We start from the raw sequence: 16,227 nt of genomic DNA, 5'->3' as shown, positions 1-16,227 counted from the left end.
CACGTTTGGCGTCGTCCACAGGTGCTCCGCTCACCATCATAGAGCAGCCACCAACTCCAACACTGCCCACTTCTGTGCGCAGGAAAAAGCCCAGGAAAGTCTCACGTGGGTGATTAAATGCTGCAACTCAGAAGTGACTTGACACAATTCATTGGAAGGAGCTGGTCACATGGCCCCACCAAACCTGGTCATGGGGGCCAGGAAGTGTGACCCTATCCTGTGACATGTTTCACAACAGCATGAATGTCCACTATGGCCTCTTATGGGCACTTTCTCACTTTGTCTTCACAACCCCATGTGATGGACACTATTATTCTCATTCCTATTTCAGGAAGACTCTGATGCTCAGAGAAGGGATGTCCCATTGGAGGCTGCACAGCTAAAAAGTGGCAGAGCTTAAGATTTTATTTATTGGGTTATGTTAAGGGGGAAAAGAAACCATATCTCAGCGGGAACCAGCCTGTATTAGTTATCTTTTGCTATGTAACAAACCACTCTAAAATTTAGAGGCTTAGAACAATCACCTTTTATTTTGCTCATGATTCTATGGGTCGGCAATTTGGCCTGGGATCAGGTGGGTGGTTCTCCCGCTGGTCCCTGCTGGGTTCAGTTGCCTGTTGGCAAGGCAGCTCTGTTTCAGAGGGTTGGAGGGGCTGTGGGTTGGGGTGTTAAGGCTGACTGGGCCACATCTCTTATGACCCAGCAGATTAGCCGGGGCTTCTTGATGCACTTCCCAAGCCTCTGCTCACATCATGTTTCCTACTGTCACAGTGGCCAAGCAAATCACATGGCCAGGTCTAGAGTCAGAATGAGAAGGGACTATCCGAGGGCATGGCTACAGACAGGCTGAGGTATTAACGGGCCAAGCAGGTTCCAGATCTAAGGTGCTTTACATCACAAGCCCCTGAGGTCAAAACAGTCACTGGTCCACCCCAACCCCCAGGGAGGCAAAACTCAGATACAGATAAAGTCTCTTGATTCCAGCCAAAGGGAGTCTTTCCTGTACAGAACCCCCACTGTTCTTCCCCTCCCAGGAGTCCCTCCAGTTAAAATCCCAAGTATCTCCACCCCTTTCAAATCCCAAAAGAACAGACACAGAATGGCATTTCTACTCATCTTTATTCACTCCTCCAAAAAGCACCACAGGCCAGCCACACCCGTGATTCCTTTCACAGTTCTCCACCCCAGTGTACGTAGGTCCCTCCATCATTATGAAGAAGTGTGGGAAACTCAGCTAAGCTGATGAGATCATCTCATTGCTCAAGTTCTTTGTGTCTGTTCAGTTTCTGGCAGATGGTAACATCAAGATTCATCATACATTTCCTTGAATTCTTGCCTTTCAGGGTCTTCCAGCCTGGAGGTGCCACATAGACGTGCCCCAATGGCAACCAGTGGTCTGTCCACAAGGGAGGCTCAGTTTTTCTGCTTGGATGCTCCCAGAGACAGATACCTCACTAGCAACCTTATACCTCCACAAAGTCTAAAAGTCAATGCCATCAAAAGTCATGATTTAAAAGACAACCACTCCAAAGAATATCAATATACAATTATATACACTAACACAACCAGCACTCCCCAGTGGCAGACACACGCAGATAAAACTGGCTTTTGCTTTCTCAGATGTGATCTCTGGCATGATCCCTGTTGTCCTAAGGGCAGAGGGAATTTGGAGCAGGGGAACAGAGATGTCAGGACCAAATCAGAGATGGTATCAAAGTGACAGAAAAGGGGGCACTCTGTGAGCAAAGGTGCCCAGACTAGTCTTGGTGTTGCCCAGGGCTGAGGCTGTGTGGGCAAGGGCAACCAGACTCTTTTGAGCTCCCAGTGTGCCAGGCTTCTCGGCAGGGACTGTAGTATGTTGACTTGTGAGAGAGAATGTGTGTACCTATATATACACTGAATTCTCACAATAACCCTGTGAGGTGGATACCACTTGCTGAGTGACTTGCCTGAGGTCACCCCCAAAGTCAGCAGGACTGTCTGACCCTAGGACTCTGCTAACAGAATTGCATTCCCCTAAGGCTGAGAGCTTTGACAATGCCTGGAGCCATTCTATACAGAGCCAAATGCTTTTTCCCATCTTCGCTCTCTCAGCTTGGATGGGAAAACTTGTGCCAGTGGTGGGAGTTCAAGCTTGAGATGGGGCAGCCAGCCCTCAAGTATCTGCCGCTCAGATCCGTTAGCCTTGTCTTCAGCTGTCAAAGGAAATGGCATCTTGGAACTAGTTACGGTTGTCATCCAGCACTTTCATTTAACAGATGAGAAAATAAGGCACTGGTCCAAGTGACAGTGGCAAAACTGTGCTTGCTTTCCAGGTCCCCTGACCTCTCAGACAGGCACTTTCTCTCCCATTAGATGGTTGTTTCTCCCCTCATCTCAGTCCTTTTCCCTGTCTTGTGGCAAGAGACCGACAGTCTACATCCCAGCCCTAATTCTGCCACTGACTAGTAAATTAAAGTAATAAATATTTGCTAAGCACCTACTGCGTGTCAAGCACTATTCTGGGTGCTGGGGGTACAGCAGAGAACAAGACAGACAAGGGGATAATAGCTGATAAATAGGTAAATAAATAAATAATTTTCTACAGTAATAATTGCTACAAAGAAAAGTAACCAGCTAAGATGAATATTTTGGGGTGTGAGCTACTTCAGTTAGAGCAGTCAGGGAAGACCTCTGTGAGGGGTTATTTGAATTGAGGCCTGACTGACAGAAGAAGCCAGCCACTCATGGAAATCTGGGGAGCAGAGCATTCTAGGCAGAATGAACAGCAAGTGCCAAGGTCCTAAGGCAGGACCCCAGGTGGCCCACTCCAGCATCAGAAGAAAGATCTAGCAAGCTGGTTGGGGGATGGGGTGGGGCAGAGAATGAGACTAGGCAAAGGCCAGACCACAGAGGGCCTCTGTGTTCTGCTGGGCCTAGAGTCTGCCCTCTCTGAGCTTTGCTATCCCCAACCACCATAAAAGATTCTACTGGATGGCCTCTCAGGTCCCCTTTGCTGTTTTTGACACTGAAGAATTCTGTGACCTGTGGCTCCTCTCTACATGTAGGCGGCAGCCTAAGACATTCCAGGCATTACAGTTTCTGCCTCTGCCTCACTTGTGGCACATCCCCACAGGCTGGAACACCTGCCCAGCTATCCTTCAGATCCCTTGCTCACTGCGGCACTGTGTACACCAAGGGAGCCAACTCAGAAACATGTGGGTTAGTGCAGCAGTACAGCTGCTTCTCCAAAAAGGAAGGTGTATGAAAATACCAAGGCCAGAAAGGGTTCAGGCTTAATGGCAGCAGAAACCAAATTCAAAAGTAGAAACCACTAACGAAGAGCGGGGCAGAGGAACAGACTCCTCAGAGAGCTTCCAAATCACTCGGCACCTATGAAATGGGGCCAGTCTTATCCCTTCCCTGTCAAAGTCACAGAGAGGGGCAGTTTCCAGGACCCAAATCCATTAGGGATTTGCAGGAGATACCTCTGAGGTATGAGTTCCTGCCCTTCCATACCCAGGAGGCCTCATTCCTGGTGTCTGGCTACCCCCCGAGCCTGCCATGGCCCTCTTGCCTCCTCCTCTCATTTTTGTGTGGCCATCCTCCCCACAAAGCTGGGGTCCCCCTCCCCCAGGAGCAAATATTGAACATCTCTCTACTCCCCAATAGAAGGGTTTCTAGCTCTGCCACACAGCCCCATTCCCTTCTCTAGTTGCAGACCTCCCATCATCCAGGAATTAGAAACCAAGGTCCACAGCCCTCCTGGGAGCCAGGAGTCTAAGACCCTGGAGACTGCCCTTCCCCCCACGAAGGTTCAAAGTCCACTGCATCTTGAGGATCTGAGAGGCTGTGGGCAGACCTAATCCCCTTAGAAAAGCTAGACCCTATATTCCTTTGTGGCTCAGAAGTCCAAGAGTTCCAGCTCCCTGGAGTACCCAGACCCCTTCCTCTATCCTGCAATCCCCAGTATGATGGAGAAGTCCCTCATCAGGAAGGAATCAGGGCTCCTGTCCACCTACCCCTAGAGGACTAGATATCCAATACATACAGTAACTACTCCCTTGGAGACTAAGATAATGCCCCCTTCCAGAAGTCCAACCCCTCAATTCCCTTCAGGACACAAGTCTGGGAGTCCTGCCCCATGATCCCCAGAGAAATCAGGAGTCCTGACCCCCAGATTCTATTCCCTTTTAAGACCCAGAAATCCAGGTGACAAGAAGTCACATATTCTAACCAGCAGTTAGCTCATCCCCCTCAAGCACCCAGGATTCAGAGTGGGAGCATGCCTGCTCTGTTATCTCAGGGGCCCAGACATCCCATGCCAGAGTCTGGACCCCCAAACCCCTCTTCTAAACCAGACTTGGAGTCCTCAGCCCCTGGCAGAGCCAAGTAGCCAGGACGCTGGGCCCCCGGGTAGCCCTGGCCTTCATCCCACCTCTCACTGAGCAGGCGCCTGGGGTGCCAGCACTGCCTCCGCATCCGCCAGCATCTCGTCCAGCGCCTGCAGCAGGACCCCGTGGGCCGCGCGGTAGCCCAGGCCACCCGTGGCCGCTGCACCGCCTGCGGGCCACAGGAAGGAGAGTGCACCCAGCGCTGCGCCCCCGGCAGTGCCCTCACCGGCCCATGCCCCCAGCCTCGCCTCCACTTCTGCGCGTGTCACCGGGCCAGGGAAGCGCGTCCGCTCAGCCAGCTCCCCGGGAGCCAAGCCCAGCGTGCGCTCGCGCCGGGCCAGAGCTGCGGGTTCGAGCCCCAGCGCCCGCCGCCACTCCGCCAGCTGACCGCGCAGAAGTGCCACATCACAGGCCCAGCCGAGCCCGGGAACTGGTGCTGCTGCCGCCGCCAGGCTAGCCAGCAGGGCCGGCCGCCATGCCCCAGCCCGCAGCGCCGCGGCCTTGGTTCGGGCCTCACGCGGGGACGTGGGCGGCAGCGCCAGCAACAGCGCGCCTGCCTGGGCTGGGGGAAGCGCGCGCCGCAGCCACTCGCAGAGCCCGGGGAGTCCGCCCCTCCGCAAGGGAAACACCGGCGGCAGCGCCTCCTCCAGCACCTCCCACGTCTCATCCTCGGGGCTCCAGGCAGCCGCATGCTCCGAGTCCCCAGTGCCCGGCTGCTTTGCATCGATGCCAACCTGCTGCAAACTCTCACTGCCTGCTTTCTCTGAACCTTCCCCATCGCCTGCTTTTTGCGATCCAGTGCCACGTTTCTCCCTTCCCTCGCTGCGCGCATTCTCCAACCCTCCTCCACATGCGTTCTCTAAGCTCTCCCCGCCAGGCTTCTCGGCCTTTTCCTCTTTTTCCAGAGCCTCTGGATCCTCGCCCTCACCGTCTGTTCGCACACAGACCAGGGGGGCATCCGGTAGCACCAAGGGCCGGACCTGGGCCCAGTCCTCCTCAGTGGGGGCTCCAGAGGTGACAAGGATGAGGGCGTCGTAGTGGGTAGGGTGGGGGGCGGCAGAAGGAGCCGAGGAGCCCATAGGGACTGTCCAGAGCACCACATTGGGGCGCTCTGGGGCAGGGTAGGGTGTGGGCCCAGCAGGCGCAGAAGCAGGCTCAGGGCCTGGGTCATGGGTATCCAACCCCAGCAGCATGTCCAGCACAAAACCCACGTCAGCAGTGCCGGCTATGGCCAGGTCCAGCCGAGCGCTGCCCAGTCGCTCTAGGCCAGCACGAACCCAGGACAGCGCTGCCTCCAGGCCACCCCTCTCGAAGGCCTCACGCACAGCCTCCAGCTCAGCTGCTCCCAGCACCTCGAAGCCATCCTGAGCCGGTGGCAGGAGCCTGTGGGGACAGGAAGGGATGGGGTAAAGGGCAGAAGAGGGACTAAAGCCCCAGAGGGCTGGGCTAGGGGAACAGGACTGGGCTATGATAACAAGTGCGGAACTTTCAGAATAATCTTGAGTGGGGAAGGAGCAGGAAAGGGAAGGGGCTGCTTGATGGTCCAGGCAAGTAGAAACCAGGGCTATGAAGAAAAGTGAGAGGCTTAAAGCAGGGATGGGGTGGCTTGAATGAGCTCAGGTTTCCAACAGAGCCTAAAACCAGACTCAGCTAAGTCTTCCGTGGCATAGTTTCTGGGGGTGAGGCTTTTCCTAGGGACCTGCAAGGTTAAGAAAAGGCTGTGCTGGGTGAGGCAAAACACAGGGCAGGTGGGGCCCAGAGCAAAGAGAGAATCACCATTGTATTGTCAACTAAACAAAAGTGTAGCCCTGTTCACTATTCGACATGGGCAAGGTCACCAAGAGGGCTCTTTCCTGACATTAGGTGTAAGGAGGGGAGTAAAGACCAGAGGAGAAACCTCAACTACTAGTTCTTACCAGGGGGACGTGGCTAAGTAAAATAGAGAAGCGACCGGCCTGGAGGAGAGGTTGCCCCTCCCCGAGCCTCATTTTGACTCTGAAGTGAGGCAGCTGGGGGTTGGGGAAGAAAACTCAGGAGATAGCGAGCAAGTGGGCACAAAAATGAAAGAAAATTAAAGAAAGGCAGTGGGGGAGGGTACCCAGAAATAGTGAAGCTCACTGAGGGGTCTCTTTAGGGTAACTGGGGTCACTTGAGAACCAAGCTGATGAGGAGGTTGAGGAAGATTAGAGATTATGAGTCTTCAGGTAAAATCGTGATGATCACAAGCTAGTGGGAAGAGTGAGCTCTTCACATTTTTGCCTGGGGTCAGCATTTAGGTGATAGGTCCCAGACTTTTCTAGAATCCTCCTTAGGGAGAGGGGCTTGTGACCTCAAAGCACTCTCAGGAGGCGGGACCTGGATGACCTCCTGCCAGCGCTTGGCTAGGGTGGGGCCTATCTGACAAAAGAAGGCCAAACACAGAGCGCTTGATGGTTGGACCTCAAAACCTGCGCCGAGAAGGGAGGGGGCCTGGATTCGGGAGCAGGGCCTCCAGCAGATATTCGGTTAAGGCTTGCCCCAAACTCGCTGGGGGCGGGGTCTGGAAGACCTTAACACCTCCGGGGTGAGGTCTTGACTGAATAAAGGACCAGGCCTCCCCAATCCACCCTGAAACGTCATGCTCACCTCTGCAGCGCCTCCGCCTGGCTCCGCAGCGCCGCCTGCAGGCGCCCCAGTTCCTCGCAGCTGTCGCTGCTGCGGCAATCCGCCGGCAGCACGTAGAGAGGCACGGCTCCCAACCCTGCGCTGTCCAGCAGGGCTGCTGTCTGATCCCGGGCCTGGGCTTCATTCTGTGAATCCCCAGGACGGAGGTTCCGCACAGCCAGCAGCGGGGTCCCTCGGGCCACTGCGGCCCGTGCTGCCTCCCCCAGTGCTGGGGCCAAGGGCTCCTCGTTCCCCTCAGGGCCGGGCAGCACCAGTACCAACATGTTAGCCTCCGCTGCCCAGGGCCCCGGTGCTGCGGGTGGGCAACTCAGCTCGCCCAGGAAGAGGCCTGGGCCCGCAGTTCGCAGGCTGGGGATCCCGGGGTCGGGCCGTCCATCGGGGATCTCTACTACCTCCACACCCTTGTTGCACAGCGCTGCAATCAGCGCAGACTTTCCCGAGCCCGGAGGTCCCAGGAACAAGGCGGTTACGTCACCCCGCGGCAGAGGCATAGCTGGAAAGCAAGCGATGGGTAAGATCGGGCTCAGGGAGCACCCAGCCGTTTTCTGTCCTAGTCATCCCGCTCTGGTCCTAGACTTCAATCCTCTACCCTGTCCCCTTCTTCCATTCTCCGCTATCACTCCCAGGGACCTAGAAACCCGGCGCCTAGATCCTATTCCCCAGAGACCTGGAGTCCTGTCCGGTCCTCTTTATGGATGTGTTTCCCTTTCTACTTCAAACACTCAGAAATCCGGCCTCTCGCCCTCCTCCCTCAGGGACACATTTGTTTTTATCCCGCGCTCCTCCCTCCCAAATCACCAACCGAGCGAAGAGGCGGCGCACCAAAGGGCACAGCTGCTCGCGGCCGGTCCGCCGCCGAGAAGCCCCGCCCCTGGAGTCGGACGGTCGGGGCCTGAAGAAGCTGGAGCGCGGGGATTTGGAGACGTCAAGACGCGTGCCGGGACCTCTCACCTGACGTCACTCCTTTTAGGAGGCGGTGTGTCTTGGAAGCGTGACCTCAGGTAAACAGCCCTTCGCGGCGCCTGCGCAGAATGGTCCAGGGCACTCGTTCCCCAACTCCCGCGGTCGCAGAACCTTAAACAATAAGGAAGCCAGAGCGCCTGCGCGCCAGGAGCGCCTAACACACCTGCGCAGTGAGCTTAGGTCTGTACGGCACGGGTGGCTCGCGACGTCATCATAACGCACCGCAGTGCAGAGAAGGACCCCTCCCCTTCTTTTCAGGACCGGGTGGGAACGCCCGCACCACTGCCGGACGGCAATCCGGGGTCTCCGCCTCGACAGGCGAGAGGGCGTGGAAACCACCGGGGCCTTGAGACTCGGTGGGCCCTACCCTGCTTCCCCCCGCGTGGCGGCGCCTTGACGAGCGACTGACGGGCGCTGCGAAAGGCAGCCTTGTGCTGTTTGGAGAAAAGCAGAGGCCTGGGTACCCGCCCGGGAAGGGGCGCGCCGAGGGCGGTGCCTGAGGCAGCCGGACCGGCGGCTGGAAGCGCGCTTAGAGGCGGGGGCTCTGGGTGGAACGGGAGTTACAGGATGTCGGAGAAGGCTGTCTGCCGGGAAGAGGCGGGCTAAAGCGTGGGTACCGCTACCCGCCTCGGGACTTGTGGGAGGGACGGGGTGGGGAGGCTGTCAGACAGAAAGGGTTCCGCGCTCTGAGTTCAGAGCGCTAGTCTGATGTAGGTCTTGGGTCTCACACAGGTGCGATGGCTCTAAGGGGAGTCACAACCCCCGGGAGGCGAGTCTTTTGGGAGGGTTGAAGTTTCTCTAGTGAGAGCTTCATCAGGTTAGAGTTCAAGGAGATAGTATCTCGAGGGGGTCAAAGGCTGGCAAGGAGAGCCTCTATGCCAGAGGTCCGAGGCTTAGCGGGCTCTCTGAGGCAGGCGACGGATGAGCGACTTCACCTGATTTACTGTTCTATCATGCGTGCTCCTCTCTTGACCAGAGGGGTCCTAGTCACCATGGAGGACCCGCTTCCCAAAGAGACCTTGGAGCAGCAGGATTCGTCCAAAGAGAGGAGTCCCCGCAATGCAGGAGGCGACATCTGTGAGTACCGCTGGCCAGAGGGTGGGGTGCAGGAACTGATGCTAAAGAGATCCTTACCCTTATTTTGCTCAGTTGTACCCACCCTGTTCTGTCCACATAAGTATGAATGGGATGCAGTTCAGAGGGACAAAGTGGCATCCAGACAGGCTTGGGGTGGGAGATGTGGCTGGGAAACAGCAGGGGCTGTGAGAAGAACCCCAAGGTTCCAGTTCCAACTCCACCCCAGGCGTTCAGTGCGACTTGGGCCTTGGTTTCTATATCTGTGAAAAAGGGTTGCCATTACGACCTCTAGTCACTGCACAGGGCTGTTATGGGGATTAAGGGCTGAAAAGAGGAAAGCTTGAGGGTAATGAAAGTAGCCAGTTTGACATAATAGCAACAACTCCCGCTGAATGCTTACTATGTGCTAGGTCATTAACACTGGTTATTTCATTCAGTCCTCCTAACAGACCCTATGATATTGGTTACTGTCACTTTCAGATGAGGGAACTGAGGCAAAGAGAGGTTAAGTATTTGTAACATTGACAGCCACAGTGTCAATGCCCTTCAGCCAAAGACCCCCAGGAACACACCCACATGTAGTCAACTAGTCGGTTTATTGCTTACTGCACTGAGGAAGCTCACACACCATAGGGGCACCGTGGGGGGCATCTCAGTAATAGTGTTACAAAGGACTGATTAGAGGATTTGGGTTTGTGGCAGGTGATTTTGGGGAGGGTTCAAGGAAGAAGGGTTTTGCTCTGGATTGGATGGTGCTAGGAAGCAGGGCAACTCTATGCTTCACTATCTTAATAAATCTTACCTAGAAGGCAGAGAACAAAGCAAGGCACAAGCTGTGATTGGTAAAGCAGCCACTGCCAATCATATTAGCCAGGACATTTGGGGTGTTTGGTCATTTTTGTGGCTTGGACAATGTTAATGTTTTGTCTGTGTTCAGATGCTATTATGGCATGGACTTGTCTTGATTCAGTCAGTGTGGCTTGTCTGATGACATCCTGTGAAATTGTTTATATTGCATAGGAGAATGCCAAAGCCTATCTGTAGTGCCAGGCCAACTCCTGGCTGTGGGGCTGCCTTTCTCCTTAACAGTAATAATTGCAAACCACTGTGTAGAGTGTTCTAAGCACTTTATATAAATTCACTCATTACTTACAATAGCCCTATCAGGTAGATACTGATATGGTTATGACCCCATTTTCCAGATGAGGACTATTGTACCTGCCTCGGAAGTAGTAGACCCGGTCTGGTTCCAGAGGCTATGCTCTAATCACACAGCTGTATTGGAAGGACAAACTCCCTGGGTTCCAGTCCTAACTCCATTTCATTTCCTAACCTTGTGACTGTGGGCAAGTTGCCTAACTTTTGTGAGCCTCAGTCTGCTCATTCATAAAACAGGTTCAATAATAACTTGCCTGGACTGCTGTCCAGCCCTGGCATACAGCCTGGCACATAGTAAGCACTGAATGTTAATTGTTGGCATGATTCTGGGGCTTGGGAAAGGTCCTAGAGACTCTTGCTGGCCTCCCCCGACCTCTCCCCACGTCCCTCAGGCCATCTGGGGGCCCTGCAGTGCACCCGCTGCCTCATCACCTTCGCCAATTCCAAGTTCCAGGAGCGCCACATGAAGCGGGAACACCCAGCGGACTTCGTGGCCCAGAAGCTGCAGGGGGCCCTCTTCATCTGCTTCACCTGCGCCCGCTCCTTCCTCTCTTCCAAGGCCCTGATCGCCCACCAGCGCAGCCACAGTCCTGCCACCAGGCCTTCCCTGCCGGTTGTACCCACCATTGCCCAGCCCACCTTCCCCTGCCCTGACTGTGGCAAGACCTTTGGGCAGGCCGCTTCTCTGAGGCAGCACCGCCAGGTGCATGAAGCCCACTCCCCTCCTGGCCCCTTTGCCTGCACTGAATGTGGTCAGGACTTTGCCCAGGAAGCTGGGCTGCATCAACACTACATCCGGCATGCCCGTGGGGAGCTCTGAGTGCAGCTTCAGCCCTCCCCGGGGTAACGGGGGCTGTGTGGCTGGTGGGACCCACATTTGATAATGGGATGGGCCCTTGCAGGAATTTGCTTCCCTCCCTGGAAAGGCAAAGGGCTCCTAATAAATAGAACCCAGATGCTCTTTAGAGCTTCAGTCTTTGGAGGACAGAAAGGCCTTTAGGGAAACAGTGAAATCAGACAAGAGTGAGATCTTTTGTTTTAAAAAAAATGAGTAAGAAAGAGGGAAAGTTATTTGTATCTCCTGCATTCCCAATTAAGTAGCTTGAAATCACAGTAGCTGCAGATTGTGTAATCACCTTTAATTCTTCCCTGATGGATGCCATGGGCTGTAGGAGCAAATTGCCCTGGTTCTGTGCCTAAAGGGGGGCAGGGAAGGTGAGGTGTTGCTGGCCTCTAATGCCACCAGATGGGTCCTAGATATGGAGCAGCTCCAGCCTTTGGGGATGGGCAGCAAAGTTAGGAGCTGTACTGAGTAATGTGGGGGTTGCAGTTCAAGTCCTTGTCTCCTCCCCACCCTCTGCCAGCCTTTTCCACCTGAGGGGCCATGGCAGCGGGTGGCTTTGTCATTTACTGCCCATTTAAATAATTTTATGTACCATCTGGTCATGGAATATTTTTTATACGTGTGAGATGGCATGAATAAACTAACAAATAGTATCTAAAAACAGAAAAACTCTACATTAAGATATCTAAACAAGGAACTCTGGCTTTTCAGTAGGAATTCCCAGAGTACATGAAAAGGGCATGAGGAGGGGGGAGCTCAGGGCTGAGCCGGCCTTGCCCTGTGAGGAAACTGGTTTGGTATCAAACAGAGATACCTTCTGTTTCCCGTTGTACTTGGCCAACATTGGGAGATTTCCCATTAAGATCCGATTTTCAGCTCTTGAAAAGCCTACCCTTGGCTGAGTCCCACCAGGCCAGTTTTACTCCTTTGCATTACCTGCCTTGCCCCTAGAGACAATGGTTGATGCCCTATATATATAAATTCATTTAAATTGAGAGATGTTTTTAAAGCCCACAGTTGGGATGGAGGTGGTAGAGACTGACAGCTGTTCCCAATTTTTAGCTAGGCATATGATGGCTACAGAGACCACATCTCCCAGATTCCCTTGCAGCTAGCTGTGGCCATGTGACTAAGTTCTGGCTAAATTCATAGGTAGAGTCCTCAAGCTTCAGAAAGGGACATGCCTTTCCTCCACCTTCTTCTGTCTGGAATGTGGACATGGTATCCAGCCATCTTGGACCATGAGAGCAACAGGTGGGATGGCAGAGCAACAAGATAGCAGGAATCTGGGTCCCTGGTCAACTTCATGCAGCAGAGCCATCATATCAGCCCTAGAACACCCTCTTCCCTACTGTCATATAAGAGAGAAATAAGCCTCTACCTTGTTTAAGCTGCCATTAGCGTGGGTCTTTGTCACACACAGCATAATTTACAGCTTAAGACAGGAGTCTGCAAACTGTGGCCAAATCCAGCTTGCCTCCTGGTTGTGCAAATAAAGTTTTATTGGAACACAGTCATGCTTGTTCATTTATATATTATGTATGGCTGTTTTCACACAGGACAACAGATTCAAGTAGTTGTAACAGAGATCATATGACCCATAAAGCCTAAAATAGTTACCATATAGTCCATTACAGTAAAAGTTTGCCAACCCCTTCTCTAACTAATAGACATATAACCTACTCTGAGCCTGGATGCAGGATTCCTGACCTGGGAAATACTACCTGTATCAGGGTTGTTTGTGTGTGTGGGATTTGAGGCAGGGCTAGCTAGCCTGGATCTCTTTGCTGGAAGAAACAGTTTGGAGAAACTGGTTTGGAGTCAGTTGGCCATCAATTTTTTCTAATACACCAACTTCACCAAAGCCAAACATTTCCTCTGGCACCTGGAAAAAGCCCTGAAGTTTCAGACCCAGATGTTTCACACCACCCCCACACCTAAGGATCTAATCCCACATGCTCTCCCAATACAGATAGCTGCTTGCCCAAGTACACCCTTGGGCTTCCTGTTCTCTCTACACTCTCAAGATGTCATAGATTCCCAAGACTAAATAGTGTCACTGGTGACTCCCAATTCTTCCTTCAGCCCAAAACTCAGACTTCCCTCCATGAGATACAGCCACTTGGATGACAAATGGGAGTCGCAAACTTAAAATGGGTCACCCCCTACCTCCACAACTGCCATCGTATTAGTAAACTGCACTGTACTTCTAAATTCCTGAAGAATCTGATTACTTCTCCCCCAGCCCTACTCTCCAAACTGCTCCCCTTGCTATGACTGGCCCCCTTTAGTCTTTACTACAGACAACCTGCTGTGTGTATGTAAATCAGCTTATGCCATTTTTCATTTAACACCCTCCAAAGGCATCCCATAAATAACTTCCAAAGACCTTATCCAGGCCCACAAAACCCAACAACTGAGCCCCAGCCCACTAAGTAATCTCAGCTCCCTCCTTGCTTTATCTTCTTTACCTCTCTCCAGCTACACATGCCAGGTTGGCTTCTGTCTCAAGAACTTTTTACTTGCTCTTCCCTCTCCTGGGAGTCTTACCCAGAACTTTGCAAGGCCACCTCCTCAGAGAGGCCCTCCTTGACCTGATTGGCTAAAGTACACCTCCAACCCTTACCTTGATTTAATTTCTTCCCAGCACTCTTCAATCCTCAGAATTATCACACTCGTTTGTTTATCTGTGTCCTCATTGGAATCCAAGCTCCTGAGGGCAACTGCTTCATCCCTAGCACTTAGGACAGTGCTTACCAAGGAGAATCAAAAAATACTCCTTGACTATGTGTGTTTGCCTAGTGTCTTTTGGCCTCCAGCCTGCCTTCAGGGGCTGGCTTCTCAGTTCTGCCCATGAGCGGTATGGGCAGAAGGAAGGTAGGAAGAAGGGGCAAGGGCCTCACCTTGCTTTGGGCTATTGCTGGAACACCTCCAGCAGCAGCTCGGGTTCCAGTACCTTTCTATACTCTCACAAGGCACTATGCCCCTCTTGAGGTTTAAGCACCAGCACTTGTCACTGGTCCCTGCACCAGCCACACGTGGCCTGCCCTCCAAGCACCTATTGGATTTTGGTAATCTCACCTCTTTCTGTATTCCAGTTCCAGAGGTGGGAGCTTCTTGCAGACACATTACCCGGTCATCTCACTTTTTCATGTTTGTGCTTCCAGCCTCTAACACCTGTGTGACCAACTCCCTGTACTAAACCCTGTCTTTGGCATTCCTAGCTTGATTTCCATGCTCTGACTGGGCCCTGAAAACAGAGACCCCACTGGTAGCAGACTGGGTATCCTGATTCAAAGGCTCTCATGATCCTTAGAAAATTTTGCTGACGAATGGATAATTCTCTACATCTGTGCTTACAAAGAAAGCCCTGTCTTAGGGCAGAAGAGGGCTTACACATGCTGCCCCAGGAAATAAAATCCATCCGTGTTGTTTTAATGAGCTGTGCATTTCTGCTTTGATGATTCTGAGATTCAATAATGCAAAGTTATAGTAGATATGAAAGTCTCGGGGATAAATGTCAGGTCCTGAGGTTCAGAGCTTCTAGTATGAAAAGTATGAGTTTTGAAAGATGCTTTGGTCACGCTGGCCGGTGTGGCTCAGTTGGTTGGAGTGTTACCCTGTACACCAAAAGTGGCAGGTTTGATCCCCGGCCAGGACACATACCCAGGTTACAGGTTCAACCCCCGGTATGGGAGTGTGGGAGAGGCAAGTGATCAATGTTTCTCTCACATCGATGTCTCTCTCTCTCCCCCAGCACTTATTACCTTCTAACAGTATATACTTTATATTTTACTTAAATATCTAATTAAGTGTCCATCTGTCTCCCCCAGTATAACTTCCACAAAGGTAGTGATCTTTGTTCATCATGTTCACCATTCTATTCCCAACTCCCCAAATAATGTCTGCACCTCATAGGTAGGTGCTCAATAAATCATTGTATAACAGTCCCTACCTCATAAGAATCCAAGGTGACTGTCCACATAAAGCGCTTAGCCCAGGGCCTGGTCCACTGTGAGCGATGACTTAATGATGGCCATTAGAGTAATTCAGGTTCTATTCTTGAAGGTTCTTAGTTGCCAAGCTTCTATGAGTTAACACATGTAAAACACCTCAGAACAGGGCTTGGCATACAGTAAATGGTAGCTATCATTATAATTAGGCTTCTATTTTCAAAGCAGCTTTGGTGCCAAGCTTCTGTGAAGTAGTACTTCCCAACTTAGAGCGAGAGCCAAAGTTTGGACATGGCTGTAAGGAGCTGGCCGCCTGCTTCCCTCCGAGCTCATCCCTCCAGCTCTGCCCTTCCTCCCTCTGCTCCAGCATCTCTGGCCTCCCTGATTAGGGCAGATTCCTGCCTCTCCCTACCTAGAACGTTCTTCCTAGCAGTCACCACCATCTAGCATATGCTACATCTTGTTTACTGTCTGTCCCCACCAGTAGCCCCTTTCCACCCCCATGTAAGCTCCATGAGGACAAGGATTTTATTTTATTCATGGGCATATTCCCAATGCTTAACACACAGATCCTCAAAAGATGTTTGTGAAATGAATTAATGGATTACAGTCCTTACCTCAGTTATTCTAAGGACCTGATGATCTCATGCAAATAAAATGCAGAACTCTGTAAGTGCTGGGAAAATGGCAACTGATTAAAATTAAGATTCTATTTTTGTAAGTTCCTAGATACACAACATGTGTAAAGCTCTTGGACCAGCACTTGGCACCCAGGAAGTGAAGCTATGATTATAATGGAAGTCCTCTTTGTGAAGGTTCTTAGGCGAAGTGGCAGAGAACATGAGCTGTCCTCCACAAACCATTTTCTGCTTTCTGGGCACTTGGCTAGGCCACCTTTCCCAGACTCCCTTGCAGTGAGCTGTGGCCATGCAACAAATTTCTCAGCAAAGGAATGTAAATAGAAGCAGTATGCGCCACTTCTGGGCTAGGGCTTGTAAGAGAACACGTGTACCTCTCCGGGCTCCCAGGCCATGGCCACCCAGACATGACCATAGGGACAACAACAGGCTTAAGAGATGGTCTGGGTCCCCAAATCACTAGATGGACAGGGTTGCCTGCCAACCTGAAATACCCACCCTGGACTATTATGTGAGCGAGAGACAAAATTCTGTTGTTTGAGCCTATACATCATGGG

At 52.4% G+C, this 16,227-nt stretch overlaps 2 protein-coding genes across 8 annotated transcripts; one reads left to right on the top strand and one right to left on the bottom strand.

Annotated features, from left to right (window-relative positions):
* Window positions 1-1,100: 1,100 nt before the first annotated feature.
* IRGQ (immunity related GTPase Q) lies at window positions 1,101-15,151 on the bottom strand. 4 transcript variants are annotated; one of them, XM_081119946.1, is made up of 4 exons: window positions 15,035-15,151; window positions 7,989-8,111; window positions 6,999-7,530; window positions 1,101-5,756 (listed from the first exon to the last, which is right to left on the bottom strand). In XM_081119946.1, the coding sequence occupies exons 3-4, from the start codon at window positions 7,526-7,528 to the stop codon at window positions 4,421-4,423; spliced, it is 1,866 nt and encodes a 621-aa protein (XP_080976072.1). In that variant the 5' UTR covers window positions 7,529-7,530; window positions 7,989-8,111; window positions 15,035-15,151; the 3' UTR covers window positions 1,101-4,420. The 4 variants fall into 4 exon arrangements, with proteins under 4 accessions (XP_080976072.1, XP_080976073.1, XP_080976074.1 ...); XM_081119947.1 differs by lacking the exon at window positions 15,035-15,151 and having other exon boundaries at window positions 7,840-8,169; XM_081119948.1 differs by lacking the exon at window positions 15,035-15,151 and having other exon boundaries at window positions 7,860-8,169.
* ZNF576 (zinc finger protein 576) lies at window positions 7,917-15,014 on the top strand. 4 transcript variants are annotated; one of them, XM_081119952.1, is made up of 3 exons: window positions 7,917-8,038; window positions 8,977-9,077; window positions 10,628-15,014. In XM_081119952.1, the coding sequence occupies exons 2-3, from the start codon at window positions 8,993-8,995 to the stop codon at window positions 11,053-11,055; spliced, it is 513 nt and encodes a 170-aa protein (XP_080976078.1). In that variant the 5' UTR covers window positions 7,917-8,038; window positions 8,977-8,992; the 3' UTR covers window positions 11,056-15,014. The 4 variants fall into 4 exon arrangements, with proteins under 4 accessions (XP_080976078.1, XP_080976077.1, XP_080976076.1 ...); XM_081119951.1 differs by lacking the exon at window positions 7,917-8,038 and adding an exon at window positions 8,282-8,460; XM_081119950.1 differs by lacking the exon at window positions 7,917-8,038 and adding an exon at window positions 8,282-8,609.
* Window positions 15,152-16,227: the final 1,076 nt, after the last annotated feature.

Source organism: Miniopterus schreibersii, assembly GCF_964146895.1.
Source record: "Miniopterus schreibersii genome assembly, chromosome: 18".
NCBI classification, from domain to species: Eukaryota; Metazoa; Chordata; class Mammalia; order Chiroptera; family Miniopteridae; genus Miniopterus; species Miniopterus schreibersii.
This window is presented reverse-complemented; position numbering and strand designations above follow the sequence as displayed.

Excerpts from the sequence above, each read along its gene's own strand:
- IRGQ (XM_081119946.1), bottom strand. The coding sequence starts at position 7,528 with ATGCCTCTGCCGCGGGGTGACGTAACCGCCTTGTTCCTGGGACCTCCG. Across the intron at positions 5,757-6,998 it reads CAGGCGGAGGCGCTGCAGAG|GCTCCTGCCACCGGCTCAGG; the intron begins GTGAGCATGACG and ends CTGTCCCCACAG.
- ZNF576 (XM_081119949.1), top strand. The coding sequence starts at position 8,876 with ATGCCAGAGGTCCGAGGCTTAGCGGGCTCTCTGAGGCAGGCGACGGAT. Across the intron at positions 9,078-10,627 it reads CAATGCAGGAGGCGACATCT|GCCATCTGGGGGCCCTGCAG; the intron begins GTGAGTACCGCT and ends CACGTCCCTCAG.